The sequence below is a fragment of the Trichosurus vulpecula genome, chromosome 6, assembly GCF_011100635.1.
Source record: "Trichosurus vulpecula isolate mTriVul1 chromosome 6, mTriVul1.pri, whole genome shotgun sequence".
Lineage (NCBI taxonomy): Eukaryota > Metazoa > Chordata > Mammalia > Diprotodontia > Phalangeridae > Trichosurus > Trichosurus vulpecula.
Window position 1 is genome coordinate 103807548 of NC_050578.1, and position 17777 is coordinate 103825324.

Here is a 17777-nt window from a genome sequence, read left to right on the forward strand (position 1 = left end):
CAGATTCACAGATTTTCCAGAACCCTGCAATGCTCATTTTCCCCTCACTTAAGGAAAAGGATTTCTTGATCATAGAAAAGAACACTCCCAGGGTTGTGAAGGGCTGCTCTGGGGCCAAGTGACCAAATATGGAAGCATTCTCCTCAGTGAGAGACTGCCACCACAGACCATCCCACAGACTGGCAGTGAAGGGCTGGATTGAGAGGCAAAGAAACAGGGGGGGACTTTGGGCCCCACTGCTCCTCTTTGAGGTTCGTCATCTGAAAAATAAGAGGGCCAGCCTCTGGGATCTCCAGGGTCTCTCCCAGTCGGCACCCTGTAAAATAAGCTGATCTCTGCTAAGACCTTTCAAGAGATCTCTGGTGGCCCTGCTAATCAGGCTGGGACGTTTTTTCCCCAAATGAGGCTTTGCAGAATTCTCAGTGACCTCAAGGAGAGCCAGCCGCAGCATTGACTCTGGAGGAGGGATCTGTCAGATCTGTTCTACCTTTTCCCCTATGCCCTTGTTTCTGTGTGTTTTGGCCAGTCCTCCAGTGATACACTACAGGCTAGGAAATCTGGGCTGTTAACAGCCACTGGTCCTCAGATTTCTCCCTACTCTACGAGCACGTGCAAGGTGGCACTTAAAAGATTCACCTAATATGAATGTAATGGAATACTACTGTTATAAGAAATGAGGGCCAGGCAAACTTAAGAAATATTTGGAAGGACTTACATGAACTGATGCTGAGTGAGGGGAGCAGAACCAGGAGAATACTGTACCCACTAACTGCCATACTGTGCAATGACTAACTTTGATAGACTTAGCTCTGCTTAGGAATGCAAGGGTCTAAGACAACTCCAAGTGACTCAAGATGGAAATGCTGTTCACATCCAGAAGAAGAACTATGGAGTCTAAAATGCAAATCAAAGCAGACTATTTTTCTCTCTTTTTTTTTCTTTTTTCTTGTGGTTCCTCCCATTGGCTCTAATTCTTCTTTACAACTTGACTAATGTGAAAATGTCTCATATGAATGTATACGTAGAGCCTGTATCAGACTGCATGCTGCCTTGAGGTGGGGGGAGGGAAGAGATGGGGAAAAAATTTGAAACTCAAAATCTTATGAAAGTTAATGGTGAAAACTAAAAATTAATTAATTTAAAAAAGATTCACCTACTCAAGAACAAATGTTCTGCTGAGAATCTAGGATCCCTTAGATCAGAAGCTAGGGATAAAACCTGAGTAAATAAAGCTGTAATGCTAAATTCATGTCTCCAGGTCAGAGGATCTTTCTCTAAGGCCTTTTCCAGCAACAATTTGCTGTTATTTCTTAGGGAGAACAATCTGTGGGATAAAAAGTTCAGAGAAGATAAAAACCACAGATCAGAGACTCTAATCTCCTTTCTACAAATGTCTGGCATCATAGATAACAGAACATCAGAGGAAGAGGAGAACTCTGCCATCAGTTGGTCCAACCCCCTTAATTTAACAGGTAAGAAAGCTAATGGTCCAGAGAAGTGAAGGATTTTCCCAAAGTCACACAACTAAAAAGAGATAAGAGATGGGATTAAAAACTGGGTATCCAGACCATAGTCTAATACTGTTACCTTTACAGTGTGCACATTAATGGTGGTCTTGTCAAGGCCCAAGAGCCTACAGGGCAATCAAAGTGATAAGAAAAGGCCCCTTCCCAAGCCCCCGCCCTCTCTAGGAACAGAGGGAAACCAAGCCAGCCCCAGTTATTTCTCCTGTTCTCCTCCTGTCAATTAGACCAACACATATGTGCGCAGCAGAACAAAGCGTTGCAGTTAGTACGTACCGTGGCCTTGGACCTAGTCAGAGGAAAGCAATGCAGGCGGTGGAAGAGGAGGAAGAAGGAAGGAAGGAAGCAAGGGACAGAAACTAGACTTACTTTAAACAGAACCAACACCAATCAAACATTTTCTTTTTTTTTTTTTAAATTAAGGTACCTCCACCCCCATTTCCCCCCCAAACCTACCCTTAAATAGGAACGTGGTTCTAGGCAGAGGAAACCCCTTTCTCCAGAGCTGCACCCAATACACCACTTTTGGTAACAGGCAGCAGGGAGCTAGGCTTCACATTGCATTTCCCCGTCTCTACCACAGGATGGCCTCACCTCCATTTAAGTGAGACTGGGACTCAGCCTCCTGATACAACCCCCTGGGATTTCCATCTGAAAAGAATGTCCTTCAGGACCTGCCCATCACCCACAAAAGTGCTGTCCAATGGGTAACAGGGAGCTCCTGCTAGGCCCGACTGTTTATGGAATTCAAGGCCCTTCTCTTGACCTCAGAATCTTAGTTTTAGAAATTGACTTTCTTTGCCCTGGGCCATGGTTACAAATATCTGCTTTTAAAAATTTTGTTTTAAATTAAAGAAATGCATTTGAAAACAGAAAACCCCAAACTGCCACTGGGATGCTGCTCTTTCTGATGCTGTGGATCATAACTAATGGGTTTTCTACCTAAAAAAACAAGAGGGGGGCAGTTCAGGGTGGGAGCAATTTTAATGCCCCCCCCCCTGCACCATCTGGTTTTTCAGCTGGTGGAAGGCAGCATGGCCAAAGAAACATGAATTACATTTTCTCTGACTACGCTTCATCGGCTCAAAAGGAGGTCAGGACATGAAAAAACCAGAAAACCCCACACCAAGAAGAAGCTAAGCGCTGGACTGTGGCAGAAATCTGAGCCAAGCATGCAGATTGAAGACGGGCTGCGAATTAGAAAGTGCTCTGATTAAGCGGAGCGTTTTTAATACCAGGATTCTGCTTCACGTTTCTCCACAGTCTCAGCAGGATAAAGAATGGAACTCTGAAGTCCCCCTCAAACTGTCAAATCAAACTGTCAAATAAAAGGTAAATAAAATCATCAACCTCCCTTTTGTTAGCTCTGGTAGCAAATGCAACATTCCCCAATCCTCCTGATGGGGTCTCTTGGCATGAGTGTTGACCAGACTCTATGAGAGTGAGGGGGAACATCTCTGCGAGACCAATACGATGGCGCTTCCATCTGTCTCCCCTGGTACATTTAGGAACTAGTCCTGTGTCCTGGTGCCCCAAAAGGGTGAGCACCAGACTCGTTCACTGTTCTGAGATGTACAGCTGGAGGGAAACCCTGGTTTCTTCCCCCTTCGAGGGATTTTCTAATTTAAAACTAGAGAGAAGGTCTCCCACAGGATCATTGTGGGGAGAGAGTTTTGGAAACTTTCAAGCATTGAGTGCAATATTTGCACTGGAATTTTAAAATTTATCCCAAGAAAAGAGTAACACAGACAGTCTCTATTAATTGGTGATGAGAACAGCAGGAAGGACACAGCAACAGTATATACTTCCACCACACAACTGTGCCCAGCCACTGTGTTGGGCCAGAGGAGAGTAATCACCCCCCCCCACCCCCGATGGAATACTCCCGGCGGGGGGGGAGGCAGGGTTTGGGGAGAGGGGAGGGTTAGGGGGAGAGGAGGAAAGAGAAGCCAAACTCCATTACTGAGCTTGAAGGATGAATGAGAATCATAAGGGTCCAAATTCCTCTGCCTTCCTCTTGCTAGTCTAAATGGGACCATCGTCATTCAGCATTGACAGTCTCTTGTCAGGGGCTAAACCACACTGTCCTCTCCTGCTGGTCCCATTTGGCATTGACTTAATAATGCCAGTAATGTGCTGAGTTGTGTAGAGAACACAAAGTTAGACAGGCTTCTGCCAATGAGCTGGAAATGAGGACTCACAAGTCACACGGACACACAGAGCTTTTTCCAGAACACCTGGGAGTTCCCAAGCACTCCTAAATGATTGTACATTGCGTGTGTGTGTGTGTGTGTGTGTGTGTGTGTGTGTGTGTGTGCGCGCGCATGTGTGTAACCCCTGGTTTGAAAGTTAGCCACAAAGCACTGTGCTGGTTGGTGAGAGTAGGAGCACTGTTTCCAATCAACATGAGATCAGAATACTGTAATCTGAAAGGGTCCAGGCAGACTGATTCAGAAAGAAGGTCAAGAAACCCTGTTTTTTGTAAAGGAACCAGCAGTCAGGCCTCCAGAATCTCTGCCTGTGTCTGCTGCTGAGATGGGGAGTGGCTTACGCAATGACCCTGGATTTTCCAGGGTGTAAACCACAGCTTGATAAAGGGCCTGCCTCTCAGGAATGCTCTGAGCCCCTAGTTCTTTTAGCAAGACCACTGATTAAAGGTCCTGCCCGTACGTACTGTCTCCTACCGTGGGGCTTTGCATTCCATTTCCAGAATACTGGCTCACCATTACTATCTTCAAAGCCAGCTTCTCCAAGTTCCTCCCACATCTGCCTGGCTTGGGCAAACATGGAAGTGCTTTGCCTTCTCCTGACATTATACAACAAGGCTTGACACTCTAAGTGGAATGCAACAGAATCACTGGGTAATGGGCTCCTGCTGTTGGCTAAGCCAAGATGGTTCTCTTCAAAGCTGTCAAACTGCTGTTAGGACAGCCTTCTAGTCGCTTATTTTCTCAGGCTTTTTAGCCGAAGGCAGCTAAAGGATCACAAAAGCCAAGACTGGATAAGCCCTCCCTTCATTTTGGCCCGGCATCCCCAAATAGACCTGGGGCACGTCAGAGGGCTCTGTCACTTTCTAGAAGGAAAACAGCCCCCAGCTTCTACTGCCGTGATTTAGCTCTGAGCTGGGAGAGCCTTCGGAGGGCTGCCAAGCAAACAAAGTAACCCAAGGGGCCAGCTTCAAAGGACTGATGAGGCTGAGAGGGAGACAGGGAAGAAGTAACCTTTCCACAAACCTGCATGTGGCACGAGACCAGAGAGAGTGAAGCAAGAACACCGCTGGGCTCACATAAACAGCTCAGTGGCCCTTAGGGTCCGAGGGTGGGGCAGGGAGGCCTCTAGACAGGCAGACAAATGAGCCAGTCTCCTCGACATGGAGTTCCAATGTAGTCTACAATGTGCTATTAAACCAATCGTTTTGAATGTGATGAGGATGTCAATACCAATCTTGCCTCTCTTCCCTCCAAGGAGGGAGGAGGGGAAAGTGAATGGTAAGGGGCTTTTAAGAGTATGAGAGCTTTGAGAAGGAAGGAGAAACCAGTTGGAGAAGGCTGTAGAGGCCAGGGAAACTTCCTGGAAACTACCCTCAGAGGAGGGGCCCAGAAAGGAAAGGAGCTAATGAGCAGGGTCACTGGAGAATACCCCAGCTAGGAGGATGCCCAAGCGACTATAAACTCAGGCAGTCATGGGTGATTCTGGGCCTAAAATCACCTCCATTCTAGAACCCCAGTTATAGGACACTCAGTGCTAATAAGAGTGGTATCATTGTAACCGGATTCTTGGTTGTCATGGGGAAAAAAAAAACCACATTGAAAATTCTCCTTCCTGACTTCCCTATTTTGGTACTACTTTACATCTTCATGAGCCAAGAAATCACTTAAGCTGTTCTTCATTCCAAGCTCCAAATTATTATGGATGCACCAGCAAGTTATCTTCCGGATCAACGAGGCTCAGAATCTCTGGTAGAGAATCTCTTCCTGGAGCTGATGCATCTCGGAAAAAGAGAGCAGACCCAGGGATACCAGACAGCCTTGCATAAGGCTAGGATGGTCGTTGTTATCAGAAGGGAAGAGTCACTGGCTACTATTTGTCAGTGTATGCCAAAGTACATGAGTTTTCCCAAGGACTCACACAATTCACTATGTTTGGCTCCTCTAGTCTTAGGTATTGGGACCAACCACATGACATGCAGACTTCGTGATGCTTGCAACAACAAAGACAAGGGGCGTTATAGCTAGCCTCAGTTCGGGGGCATGGAAACACGCTACCCTCACTACCTGGATTGGGGGGGCGGGGCTTTCCTATTTACTTCAAAAGATGAGCTCGTGGTGTGCCTGTGGAAGATCGGCGCGGCTGGGCCCACTCACCATGATGACGGAGACCCCGGTGTTCGTGCTGTTCTGTTTGGGCAGGGCATTGTTAAAATGCTGTTTCAGTTTACCTGTGACCTCAGCTTGCATATTATTCTCCTGGGAGGCATCATCCTATGGAAACAGAGGCACATGTGACTTCTCTAGCTCCCAAGGCCAGGAGGAAGGCAGATGACAAACTTGTCTTTGTCCCTAACTGGGAAATCTAAAACACCACCAGTTAAATAGAGTCTGGCCCTGCCCCAAGTCTGGGAAAGCAGTTCTGCCAGACCACAGCAGTCCCCTTTGGCCAAAACCACAGGTTCATCCTGGGCTCTGGAGCTGGAAGGGGCTGCCAAAGGTCAATAGGTCCAACCCCCTCATTTTCCAGCTGAAGAAACTGGGGTCCAGAAATGGAAAGTGATCAGCCCATGGCAACATAGATCTGAAGCCAGCTCCTCTGACTCCCAAGCCAACATTCTTCCTACTACAGAGAAGCCGATTTTAGTTCAAAAACTGGACTGTCCAACGAGAGTCAGTAAGCTCCACCTATCACTGGACAACGTATAAGCAGAGACAGGGTAACCATCAGTCACAAATACTAACATGAGAGCTCCTGGACACAAGGGTAGGGTAGATGGCACCCAAGGTGCCTTCCAATGCTGAGAGTCATTTGAGTGCACCTTCCTCGTCCATCCTGAACATAGGTCCAAGGTACCGAGAACAAGAGGGGCCCCTGCCCCGCTTCCTGTACTTATATGCCAACTAAATATATTATACTCCACCACCCCGCTTATAAGCACACAGAACTGAAACTGATTAACTGTCTTATCATTTTAATTGACAATTTAATTATTTATTTGCCACTGCTAATCAGCTGAGGAGCCTCAGAATTGCTAAATGCCCAGAATGACTTAATACCATCCACAAGCCAGGAGGTACTGAATGCAAATGTGTTGGCATAACAGAGCAGTGCCCTGGGCTAAGCTAGCATGACCGCTTCAGCTCACCCTACTCCAAACAGGAGGGAAATACAAGTTATCACACGGCCCATCATTTGATTGAGATTCCCTGCAAAGCCTTCCAGATTCAAGAAGTGTTGTCCATATCATCCAGGCACTAATTGAAATGGTTTTTAGAACATCCTTGGTCAGACCATGAGATCATCCATGTGAAGAAAGAACCCCTGAACCTCCAACAAGGGTGAGGGTCATAGTCCATGGATGGGCTTCAGGGGATCTATGAATTTGGATGAGGGGAAAAAAATCTTCATTTTCAATAGCCTCTAAATGGAATTTAGCATTTCTTTCAATCATTTAAAATTTGTTTTGAAGAACGAGACCAGAGCCTCAGCAGAATGCCCAAAGGGTCCAAAGCATTCTCTCACAGGTAATACACCAAAAGGTTAAGGAGCCCTAACTGAAGGCCTCCCTTAAGCAGAGGTTTTCCTTTGCTCGCTCTATAGCAGGGTCACATTTCTAAACAGCCTGAAGGTTTACAGACTGCTTTACGTACATTATCTTATCTGGTCCTCACAACCATTGAACCTTCTGAAGGAGATGGTGTAAATATCTGCTATTGCTCGGAAACCCATAGAGAGGAAGTGACTTTGCCTAAGCTCCCATGGCTCACAGAGCCTGGTTTTCTACCTCTTTATGCTCGTGGGATGGCATGCTGAATGTCAGGGGAACACAGAGGGTCCAAGTGCGGACGCCTTCTTGACTACCAAAGTGAAAATACCCAACTTTACTCATACATGAACTGTGGTAAGGACAGAGGCAACATGGTGATAGGAAGGTAGGCAGCTATTTACAAGAAGAAAAAGAAGAAGGGACTTACTGACACCCAGGGATGACTCAGGATCTGTCCTGCTGTACATCGAGCTTCCACGTTGACTTGCAGCATCTGGCTGATTAATTCCTGTAAAGATATAAAGAAGAGCAAAGGGCAAGGGGAGGACAGGCAAGAAGGAGAGATGGTCTGGGGCGGCTGAGTGGTGCAGTGAGTAGAGCACCGGCCCTGGAGTCAGGAGGACCTGAGTTCAAATCCAGACTCAGACACTTGACATACTTACTAGCTGTTTGACCTTGGGCAAGTCACTTCACCCCAACTACCTTGCCTTCTCCACTCCAAAAAAAGAAAAGAAAAGAAAAAGAAAAAGGAGAGATGGTCTGATGACAGGTGGCTGCTGTGCTTCACCAGTTTGAAGGCCATTATCACTGACCCTTTCCTAGTATTTCCCTGAGAACACGGTGATGTGGGAGGGGCGTCTTTCAGATGGTCAGGCCAGTTCTCAGAGGTGGGTCTAAGGACTTCAACAAGGATACTGTAACCAAGGGAATCTAAAGAACAGTGAACACACTGGTGTAATCCATCTGAGGCCAAGTATGGCTTAGAGCCCAGAGAGGAGACAAGCAGGTACCTCCATCCATCCTTTGCAAACATCTACCTTCCAGTACATGACTCCAGAGTCAGGGTTTACATTCTAGGTAGGCTGCTCAGAGGCTGAGGTTGACCTGGTTAACCGGACAGCACTTAGTCAGATGGCTGGATACCAGGTGTCCCCTTTCCCAGTCTCACCAAGTATCAGTAAAAGGAAGCGTTGGAAGACAGGCTTACCTTTGCTGAGTCAGTGATATTATCCCAGTAGGGGGCAGGAAACTCCAACTTTCCAGCAAGGATCTGATCAAAGAGGTCTTCTTGAAGGTTATTCTCACTAAGACAGTTTTACAAAGAATAAAATCGAACAGTTAGAAGACTGGTGGGCAAGAGAGGGTAAGAAAGGGAGAAAAGTATTCCAGATTAGACCAACTGTGTTCCTCAAGGGTACGTGACATAGGAATTCCTGCAGCTGAAACAGATTACAAAAGTGTCTATAATTCTGTGGGGGTTTTTTTTAAGTAAAGAAAGATTTATTTCTTGAATAAAGGTTACATCAGGCTGTAAGCAAAGCATACAGGTAAAAAAAATAAAAAAATACACACACAGATATACACTCATACACACCTACAGGTGTATATACAAAGCATACAGGTAAAATGTATATATACATATATATATTTATATACATGTATGTGTATATGTGTGTGTGTGTGTGTTTGTGTATGTATACAGCTCCATTCACAAGCTCTGAGTCTAACTTAGTAGAGAAGTCTCAAAGAGTTGCCCCTAAACTCCCATAGCTACTAGGGATTGGAGGGGGCCAGGCTTTGAACTTAGGTTTCTCTGACTAGCATCATCCAGCACTCTACCTATGTCACCACATGGCCTCTCATTTCCTTATAGGATTAACCAATGGCCTCCAAGTCCGTAGTACCAACAAAGAGAAATGACATCCAAGAAAGAATCCAAACCTCAACTTTAGCAAAGAACATCAACCTCCCTTAACTCCAACCTACCATTTGACTGAAAAATGACAGTAGTCATAAGCACTGGCACTTCTCTAGAGCTTTAAAGTTGACGCACTGCTTTATACATCACATTCGGCCCTCACAGGAACCTGAAGGAGGTGGGTGCTATTTTACAGATGAAGAAACTAAGGCAGAGAGGTGACTTGCCCAAATGGTGAGTATGAGGCAGGTTTCTAACTCTTAAGAAAGATGGACAAGGAGGAGGAGGAGGGAGGAAGGAGGAGAAAAACCTAAGGTGCCTAAATAATTGTTAGTACAAACAAGCCACGTGGGAAGAGTGAACCAGGCACACCAGCCATGGCAGTCATTTGTTTCAAATGTAAGAGTGCAAGCTGATCACTCTTAAAGACTTGGGCATCTTCCCCTCACCCAGCTGTGCCTAAGAGTCCTCTCCCTGCCTCCCCAATCCTTGACTACAGTGGGCTCCAATATGACTGGTTCAACAGCGGATGTTTCACAAGCATTTTTCAATTTGATTCCACTTAAGGGGAAATTTCTAAAATATTGCAGGGAAAAAAGGAAAGACAGAATACTCCTAACGTGCCCTTTGGTAAGCAACTGTCAATAGCTGCTCTATCAATACCTCCATTGTATGGTATTTTATCTCCAACGCAATGCCCCTACTGAAGGGGCTGGGGGTGGAGGGATTGGCTCGAACCAAGATCCAACTGTAGGAATGGAAAGACCTTAGAACCATTTAACTATTCCTCTTAAGACTTTCTCAAAAACCCACTGAATTGCTCAAAGCAGGCCAAAGTTCCTATAAGAGGATGGTCATACCACCTCTCCTTCAACCAAGCGGACACTGTCAGGGAGTCTCTGTTTGTTCAGGGCTAAGTAGAGATAACATAGTATCTGAAAGCTAAAGACCAGAGCTCTGTGGCGATATAGTAACATCTCTACCATTGGCTATACGAGATGGTGGATCATTTGTCATTAAATTCAACTGCAACTACATCAGGCTGTAAGCAAAGCATACAGGTAAAAAAAAAAATAAAAAACTACATACACACATATACACTCATACACACCTGTAGGTATATACACAAAGCATATAGGTAAAATGTATATATACATATATATATTTATATGCATGTATGTATGTATGTAAGTGTGTGTTCCAAAGCTGGAAGGGACCTTAAAGTTCTTTAGTGAAATTCTCTTAACATAGAGATGAAAAAACTGATGCTCAGCAAAATAAAATGGCATTCCCAAGGTCACATGGGTAGCAAACAGCAACCCAGGTTTTCTGGTCCTCTATGCCATGCTGCCTGTCATCTGATACAGAATATCAAATTGAAAAAGAAGAGTTTGGGAGCCAGAAAGAACTAGATAGGGCAAGAAGGTTCCTCAGGTCTGCTGTGCACCTGACTTTCCAGATTTCAACCTATGCCTCAGCTGCAATCTCACCCTGGAACAGCCACCTTCTGCCACTGCCAAGTTCCTCCCTCTCTTTCCATTTTGGGGAAGAATGCAGGCCAGCCAACATCCATTCCCTTCTCTGTTGTGCTTTTTACTTTAGGGGCTTCAACACTATGTATTCAGGTACCTTCTTCCTCTGCCTCTCCCTTCAGCTCCCACTTGTGGGCTGTCTTCTCCCATTAAAATGTAAGCCCTTTGAGTACAGGGACTGTCTTTCATTTTAGCTAAAGAGGTCCAAAATGCTATTAAAACACACTCTAAAAAATTAGGCAATTTTTTTAAACAAAATGGTAAATTATCAAAATTGTTTCATGAAAGCACATTGCATTTATGGGATTTTGGAACAGAAACCAGACAAGCGAAATGAGGAAAGGCTGGGTGGGATGATCCCTTTCTGATTCACGAAACAAGAACCTACAATCTGATCTGAAAGGGAAAAATCCTAAGTTCCCAAGAAAGAGCAGCTTAGGCTGTAGTTGTACTTCCGGTTGTTTCTGATTCACTAGGAATGAACCTAAAAGGATAGGGTGCTCATGGGAAACAAAACCATTGAAAAAGACCTTGACTGAAGAATGTTAACATAAAATCAAGAAAGCTCCCAGGATTATAGAGGGAAGAAAGAAAGAGGTTAGATTATGAAAGCAGAAACTACAATTCTGGGTTAATATGAGGCACGTTAAAAGATCCTGAATCAAAACTGTCAACGTGAACAGCAAAGGAGCTGTGACATTCTTACTCTGAACAAGACAATCTATTTTACGTTTGCAGAGAGGAAACCGGTCTTGAACTCAGAACGCCAGGGGGTCAGGTCCTACCTCTAACACCTCAGGCTGGGTGAGCCTGTACAAGGCTGTTAACCTCCCTGAGTGTTGATTCTAACAGCTCCAAACCGGCGGTGTTACTGAGACTATGGACTTCACAAGATTGTTGTGAACAAAGTGCTTTGTAGACCTAAAAGTGCTCTGTAAATACAAAATATTGCTGTAAATTATTTTTCTATTATTTGAAACAACAACATCTTCATCTTTTAGAACCAGAGGCCTATATAATCTGTCCAGAATTGCCCTGTGATCTAAGAACACAGACACCCCTGCATTAAGGATCACTTCAGGTCCCTTTTGCTACAGTCTGATGGCAAAGGAGGAACTGGGTGTCTCTAAGAATGCCAGGATTAAAATGACTAACTCAGATTTTTTGCTGACTTATTCACAGACATCGTGTCAAGAGGTAAATGTGTCTTCGAAAAGGAAATGTGTGTCTGTTTGAGCACGGCATCCGAGATGTGCGGTAACAGCAATCAGATTGACTGAGTAGGACAGTAGAACCTGCCCGAGCTGATCTTAAGACCCCCTAGGTCAATGCAGCCCTATGTAGTTTATCTGACTGGAAGAACAGACATCCATTTTCTGAAGACTGAAGGGGAACTGAAAATTGCAAAGCAGTTCAAGCCAAACAAATAAATAAATAAATTGTTTTGGCTTTTAAAAAACTGCCAGGAGCTGCACTTGGCACTTGGAAACACTAGAGGGAGTTGTGGACACATTTATTTGTAAATGCATCCTCTGATCTTAATTTAGAACCAGGAGTGACCTCAGAGGTCACCTGGTTCGACCCCCTGCTTTTATAGATGGGGAAAATGAAGCCCAGAGAAAGGAAGTTGTTGGCCCAGGGTCACACAGGTCATAAATGATGAATACAATGACCAATCCAAAACAACCTCTGCCTCTGATTTCTAATGAGCCTGTACAAATATTACAAATCAGATTAACCTAGAAGGGCATCTCTGTGGTAACTGAAAGCTCACAGCTTAAACAGTGAGCTTTCTTTTTTGCTTTTAAAGAAAGAAAAGGAAATAGCCACTATACTACAGACACATAAAAACTGCCTTGTACCCAGTAGGTGCTATATAAATGCTTATGACCTTCCCCTTTTCCTTCCCTTCTGCGCCCATTTACACACACAGAGATTGCCTTGTAGAGTGCGAACCAGGTGAGTTGGGCTGAGTGTCTGAGTCAGGGTTAAGTCTTGCCAAGCCTCCTAACCTGACTTTCCCTTGTCTGTGAGATGGGGTCCCTCCCCATGTGACCCCCAGAGCGCCCAGAGTCTCTGACCCACATGCGCCTCACATACTCTGTACGCCTTCTTTATTCCACAAACCCAGTAACCTGCCAGGGCTAGGAAGAAAGAGCTTCGCACAAGGCAGAGTCCGGGCTCTGGTCTACGACGATCTGGGTTTAAATCCTAGCTCTGCCCCTTACTACTTGTGTGGCCTTGGACAGGCGACTTCTCTAGGCCTCTTCTAGATCTAAAAGAATCATGTAGAAGAATCTATAGCTCTGCAGCCACACGGGAAAACTGTCCCATTGGGATCCTCCTGTTGCATTGTACTTACATTTACATTCGTATGTGTGCATACTTATATATGGATGTGCTCTGCAAGGACAGGGAATGTGTTTTTGCCTTTTGGTATCCCTGGTGCTTAGCACAGTGGCTGGAACACAGGTGCTTAATAAAGGCTGATGATGATGATGACGACGATGATGATGATAGACAAGCCACATGTACACATAAAGAACTGACAGAGCTTATAGGGACGGGTGTTCCACCTTTTAGAGTTTTAAGAAAAACAGCCAGGTGGCACACTGGATAGAGCCTGAAGTCAGGAAGACTATCTTACAAAGTTCAAATCAAACCTCAGACACTTATTAGCGGTGTGATGCCGGGCAAGTCGCTCAGCCCTGTTTGTTTCCTCATCTGTAAAATAAGCTGGAGAAGGAAAAGGCAAGCCACGCCAGTGTCCTTGCCAAGGAAACCCCAAACGGGGTCATGAGAGCCAGATATGCCTGAAAAACGACCTAACAACAAAAAATCGAAAAACTAGGGGGAAAAAAAAGGTTTATTTTGACAAGACTGAAGGAAGATTTTAAAACATTGTATTGAAAAGAAGACGGCTATCCGCTTCAGAATTTGCAGGGAAAGGGAAAGGGAAAACTTGGCCACTTAATGTTTGTCTGTCTCCCTCGACAGGCAGCCTTGGCCCCCAGCCTTGGCTCCAGATCACAGGGCCCAGAGACTGACCTGCGGAACGGTGGGAATCCACAGAGGAGGATGTATGTGATCACACCTGCTGCCCAGATGTCCACCTTCAGGCCATAGCTAGAAAAAAACAAGTGAGGGAGAGCAGGAAAAAAAGTGTTACTTAAGCCAGACTCAAGAACTTACCACATATAGCACTGGCTTTGGTATTCAAGAGACCCTCCAATGCATATCAATCATTTCATGAGAGGTATGCCCCACCCTGGCTCCTTAAAAGAGAACACCACTTTCTTTCCAAGTTCGAACCTCATTCTGCACTATTTGGAATCCAAAGGCTGCAAACTCAAGCTTCCCAGTTATAATGTGAAAGGTCCATGATAACCAAGGTTATGACCCTCCATCTCCCCCACTCCCATAATAAACACATACACATACACACGTATGTACACACACACACACACACACACACACACACCTTTTGCAGAGACCAAAACATAGCAGGAATGTCTTTGGCCCTTTAGAAGGAATCCTTTGCAACATAGAGCTCCTACTTTGAATAGAACTGAGCTCTTTGAAGGCAGAAACTCTCTCCCCTTTTATCTTTGGCTTCCCAAAGGCTAGAACCATGTCTCATCGGTGATTAATAAATGCTTGTTAAACTGAACTATCCCAAAGCAGAAGGAAGCACTGCCTTCATTCACCTGTGATGTGTATGTATGAGAGCTGGGGGAGCCTCCTAGAGTGAGGAAGAATGACAGAGGACATCCTACACCTCCCACTACACCTGACTGAGAAGTCATATGGATGAGCTGAGGCCACAAGCTTTCAGCTCCCTGATTTGGAAAGAATTGCTTTCTCTTCCTTTCAGCTGTACACAAGGAAAGGACAAGATGTGATGGGAGAATGTTCCTGTTTTGTGTCATTTAATGTTTTTCCCCCTGCCCAGGGTCACTATTCACCAACCCCCACCCCCACCCTGCCCCCCCAGCATGGAAGTTCACGTATCTCTCTCCTCCCATATATACAATTTTATACATATACATATACACACATTTACATGTATAGACACACGTGTAACCTCAAAGTGTCAAAAGTCTGTAATTTCAATGCTGTAGCTACTTCCCCTGCAATAAAGACCTCAAAGCTTTTCTGCCTTAGTCGACCATCATTCTGGAGCTCCTTAGGCAAAAACAAAAACAAAGCATGAAGCACTGGGAAGTCAAGCCTCTGCGGCTGAGGTTCTCCAAACTTAGCCAGACTGTTCCTCCGATGACAGACAAGGCCATCGATGGGCCAACGCTCAAAACTTTTCCAGTTGGTAGAAACTTGAACCTCTTATGGTGGGGCCTTTTCCCCAAAGAAATTAAAATTTTTTGCTGTTGCTGTTACTGGTACCCTTCCTTTTTAAAAATATCACAATCACATCCTAATATAGTTACACCTCCCCCACACTGAACACTTCTTTCAATCAAGAAAAAAAAAACACCAAAGTTAAACAGAATTAAATGACAAGGCAGCCAAGTCTGATTGTGTAAGCTACGTTTGGCACCTAGAATCTGTCTTTCTCTCCCTCCCCGCCCCCACACCCTCACCCCCTGCCCCGAAGGACTTGTGCTAACTAAATCCTTTTCTCTCTCAACACAAGATTGTTCACTACAGTGAGCTTTATTGCAACTGCCTTTTATTCATCTTTTTATTTATATCACTGTACCCATCATACACACACACACACACACACACACACATAGTTCTCATTTCTGCCCTGGTGTGTGTATGGTTACATACACAGAGGTAAAGTTATTTGGATTCTTATTTATATTTTATGGATAATCTGGTCCTTTAAAAACCTAAACCCAGATGCTTATCTTAACATATACTTTATAAGGCCCTCATTTTAAGGGAAGACATTGCTTAATACCACACAACCACCATCAGAACTCCAGGATCCAAGGAAGAGGGTCCCCATGGGGAAACGGCGTTCTTCCATAAACTCCCTGGCACAATGGAGAGGCTTCCATGCCAGAAGTGGGGACATGCCAAGACGACACGAGCAGTGAAGCAGCGTGCAAGAGTTACCATCATTTCACTCAACACTAAAACGATGACCCAAACCCAGAGGAGTCTTACCCAGTCTCAGCAATTATTTCTGGAGCCACATAAGTAGGTGTGCCACAGACAGTATATAACGGCCCTTCAACCACAGTGGCCAGCCCAAAATCTCCCAGTTTCAAAGATTTGGTTCCATCTGGATATTCACACACCTATAGGTAAGAGAAGTCAATCGGTCATTAGCAGGAGAAGACAGTCTCTATATAACTGCATAGGGGAAGAAGGTAGAGAGAAGTAGGGGAGATAGGTATGTGATTTTCTTTATATAAATAAATCAGGAGAGAGAGAAACTTGCCTAAATTCCTTTTCCTTGTGAGACAAGTGCTACTATTTTCATATTCTTCAATTTTGTCTTGAAAAGATCAAATGATTTTAATAGGATCACAGATTTAGAGCTAGAGGGGCCCGCAGGGTAGCGTCTAACTACCACTCATACTTCAGTGATGAGGAAAGTGAAGGCCAGAGAGGTAAACAGACAGTAAATGCAAAGTTGGGCTTCGACCCTAGGTTTTCTGATTCTAAAGCCAGTATTCTTTACTATAATGCCTTTGGGGGTAGGGGAATGGTTTTCTAAGTTTGCTGAGCCATCTCACTAACACTCTCCCCAAAACAAGCCCCAACAGTAGGCAGAGCTCTCTACTACTACCTACTTTCCTCTACGCACTCTAGGCCTCATTTTCCTTGTCTGTGAAATGGGAATGCTATTTACGTCATCCTCGAGTTGCAGCAAGGACCTGATGAGACAAAGTACTTTGTAACCGCTAAACTCTGCAAATGTTATAAGCTATCAGTAAGTGCCTCATGGGGTGCCATGAAACTATAAATCTCCTAGAAGTTGATTCCCCTAGTGACCTGCCACGGTGCTGTCATTCATATTTCCCGTCTTGAATTTTTCATCAAGTTCTAACCTTTAGGTTATAAAACAATGGTTTGGTAGAAAGATGGGCCAATTAGTCCTCCTCAAAATGTTTTCCCTTCCCTTAGCAAAAAAAGCAGTCTATCAGATTAGAAGACGAGCCCCTAGGGAAGCACAGAAAGTCTGGCCCCGAGGAGATAAGGCAAAGAAGAGGTCAATCTCAAGGAGGCTCAGGGTAAGAACACGGCAGCCAGGAGACGGCACGAGATCTTGACCAGGTAGGGAAGGCCCAGGTCCCTGCTTGGGACCCTCAGCATAATGACAGCAGCAGTAGAAGATGTACAGAAGCTAGGGGAGGAGGGGTGAGGGCACTGGCCACAGAAGGAGAGCAATAAAAGAGAAAAGTGCCTCAGATAAATGATACCTAGCTAATTTTATGAAAAGTTAAGCCTCAATACCGGTTTAAGGCCAGCTGGGCTGGGGTGGGAAGGGAGTGGAAGAGAAGGGCACTGGTCTTATTTGCAAATATCAGTCCATTTTTTGGACCAGGTCATATAATATATTTGTATCTTAAACGTAAATCCCCCTAGTTAAGACAGATGCCTTCCCACCACTCATTTGTCCAACATGTACCACACACTTGGCATTGTGAAGCTCCTTCTAGGCACTGCGAGGTGTATGGAGATGAATACGACATGCCATATTTTCTCCAATGAGATTGGGGGACAGTGCAGCACAATAGAAAAGGGGCTGGCATCACAAGGCCTCAGTTTTCATGACTCTGCTACTTAGGATGTGTGTGCATGTGACCTTGGGCACATGGCTTCTGTTCCCTGATCTCCATTTCCTCATCTATAAAATGCAAGGCCAGATTAGATCAGCTTCCGACTCCAAGGCCCAATATCCTATATGAGCCCTCTGAGGCAGGGACTGTCACCTTTGTATACCCCGTTCCTGCTAATGTTGTTGCTTGTCCTTCCTTTCAAAGGTGACCATTGACATCCTAGGCAACGTCTTGACCTGCTTGTCCATTGGATTTAAGTGAGGCAGCTTTGTGCACAGTTATCAGCCTCGC

General features: G+C 45.0%; 1 protein-coding gene across 2 annotated transcripts in view; it reads right to left on the minus strand.

Moving 5' to 3' along the window:
- DCLK2 (doublecortin like kinase 2) overlaps positions 1–17777 on the minus strand; it is a 208358-nt gene that overhangs the window by 4760 nt on the left and 185821 nt on the right. For both annotated transcript variants that reach the window (XM_036763855.1, XM_036763854.1), the window contains 5 exons: positions 15865–15998; positions 13780–13857; positions 8489–8585; positions 7709–7789; positions 5888–6004 (listed from right to left, as the gene is read on the minus strand). In XM_036763855.1, coding sequence (XP_036619750.1) covers positions 5888–6004; positions 7709–7789; positions 8489–8585; positions 13780–13857; positions 15865–15998 — 507 coding nt within the window. The remainder of the gene's footprint in view (positions 1–5887; positions 6005–7708; positions 7790–8488; positions 8586–13779; positions 13858–15864; positions 15999–17777) is intronic.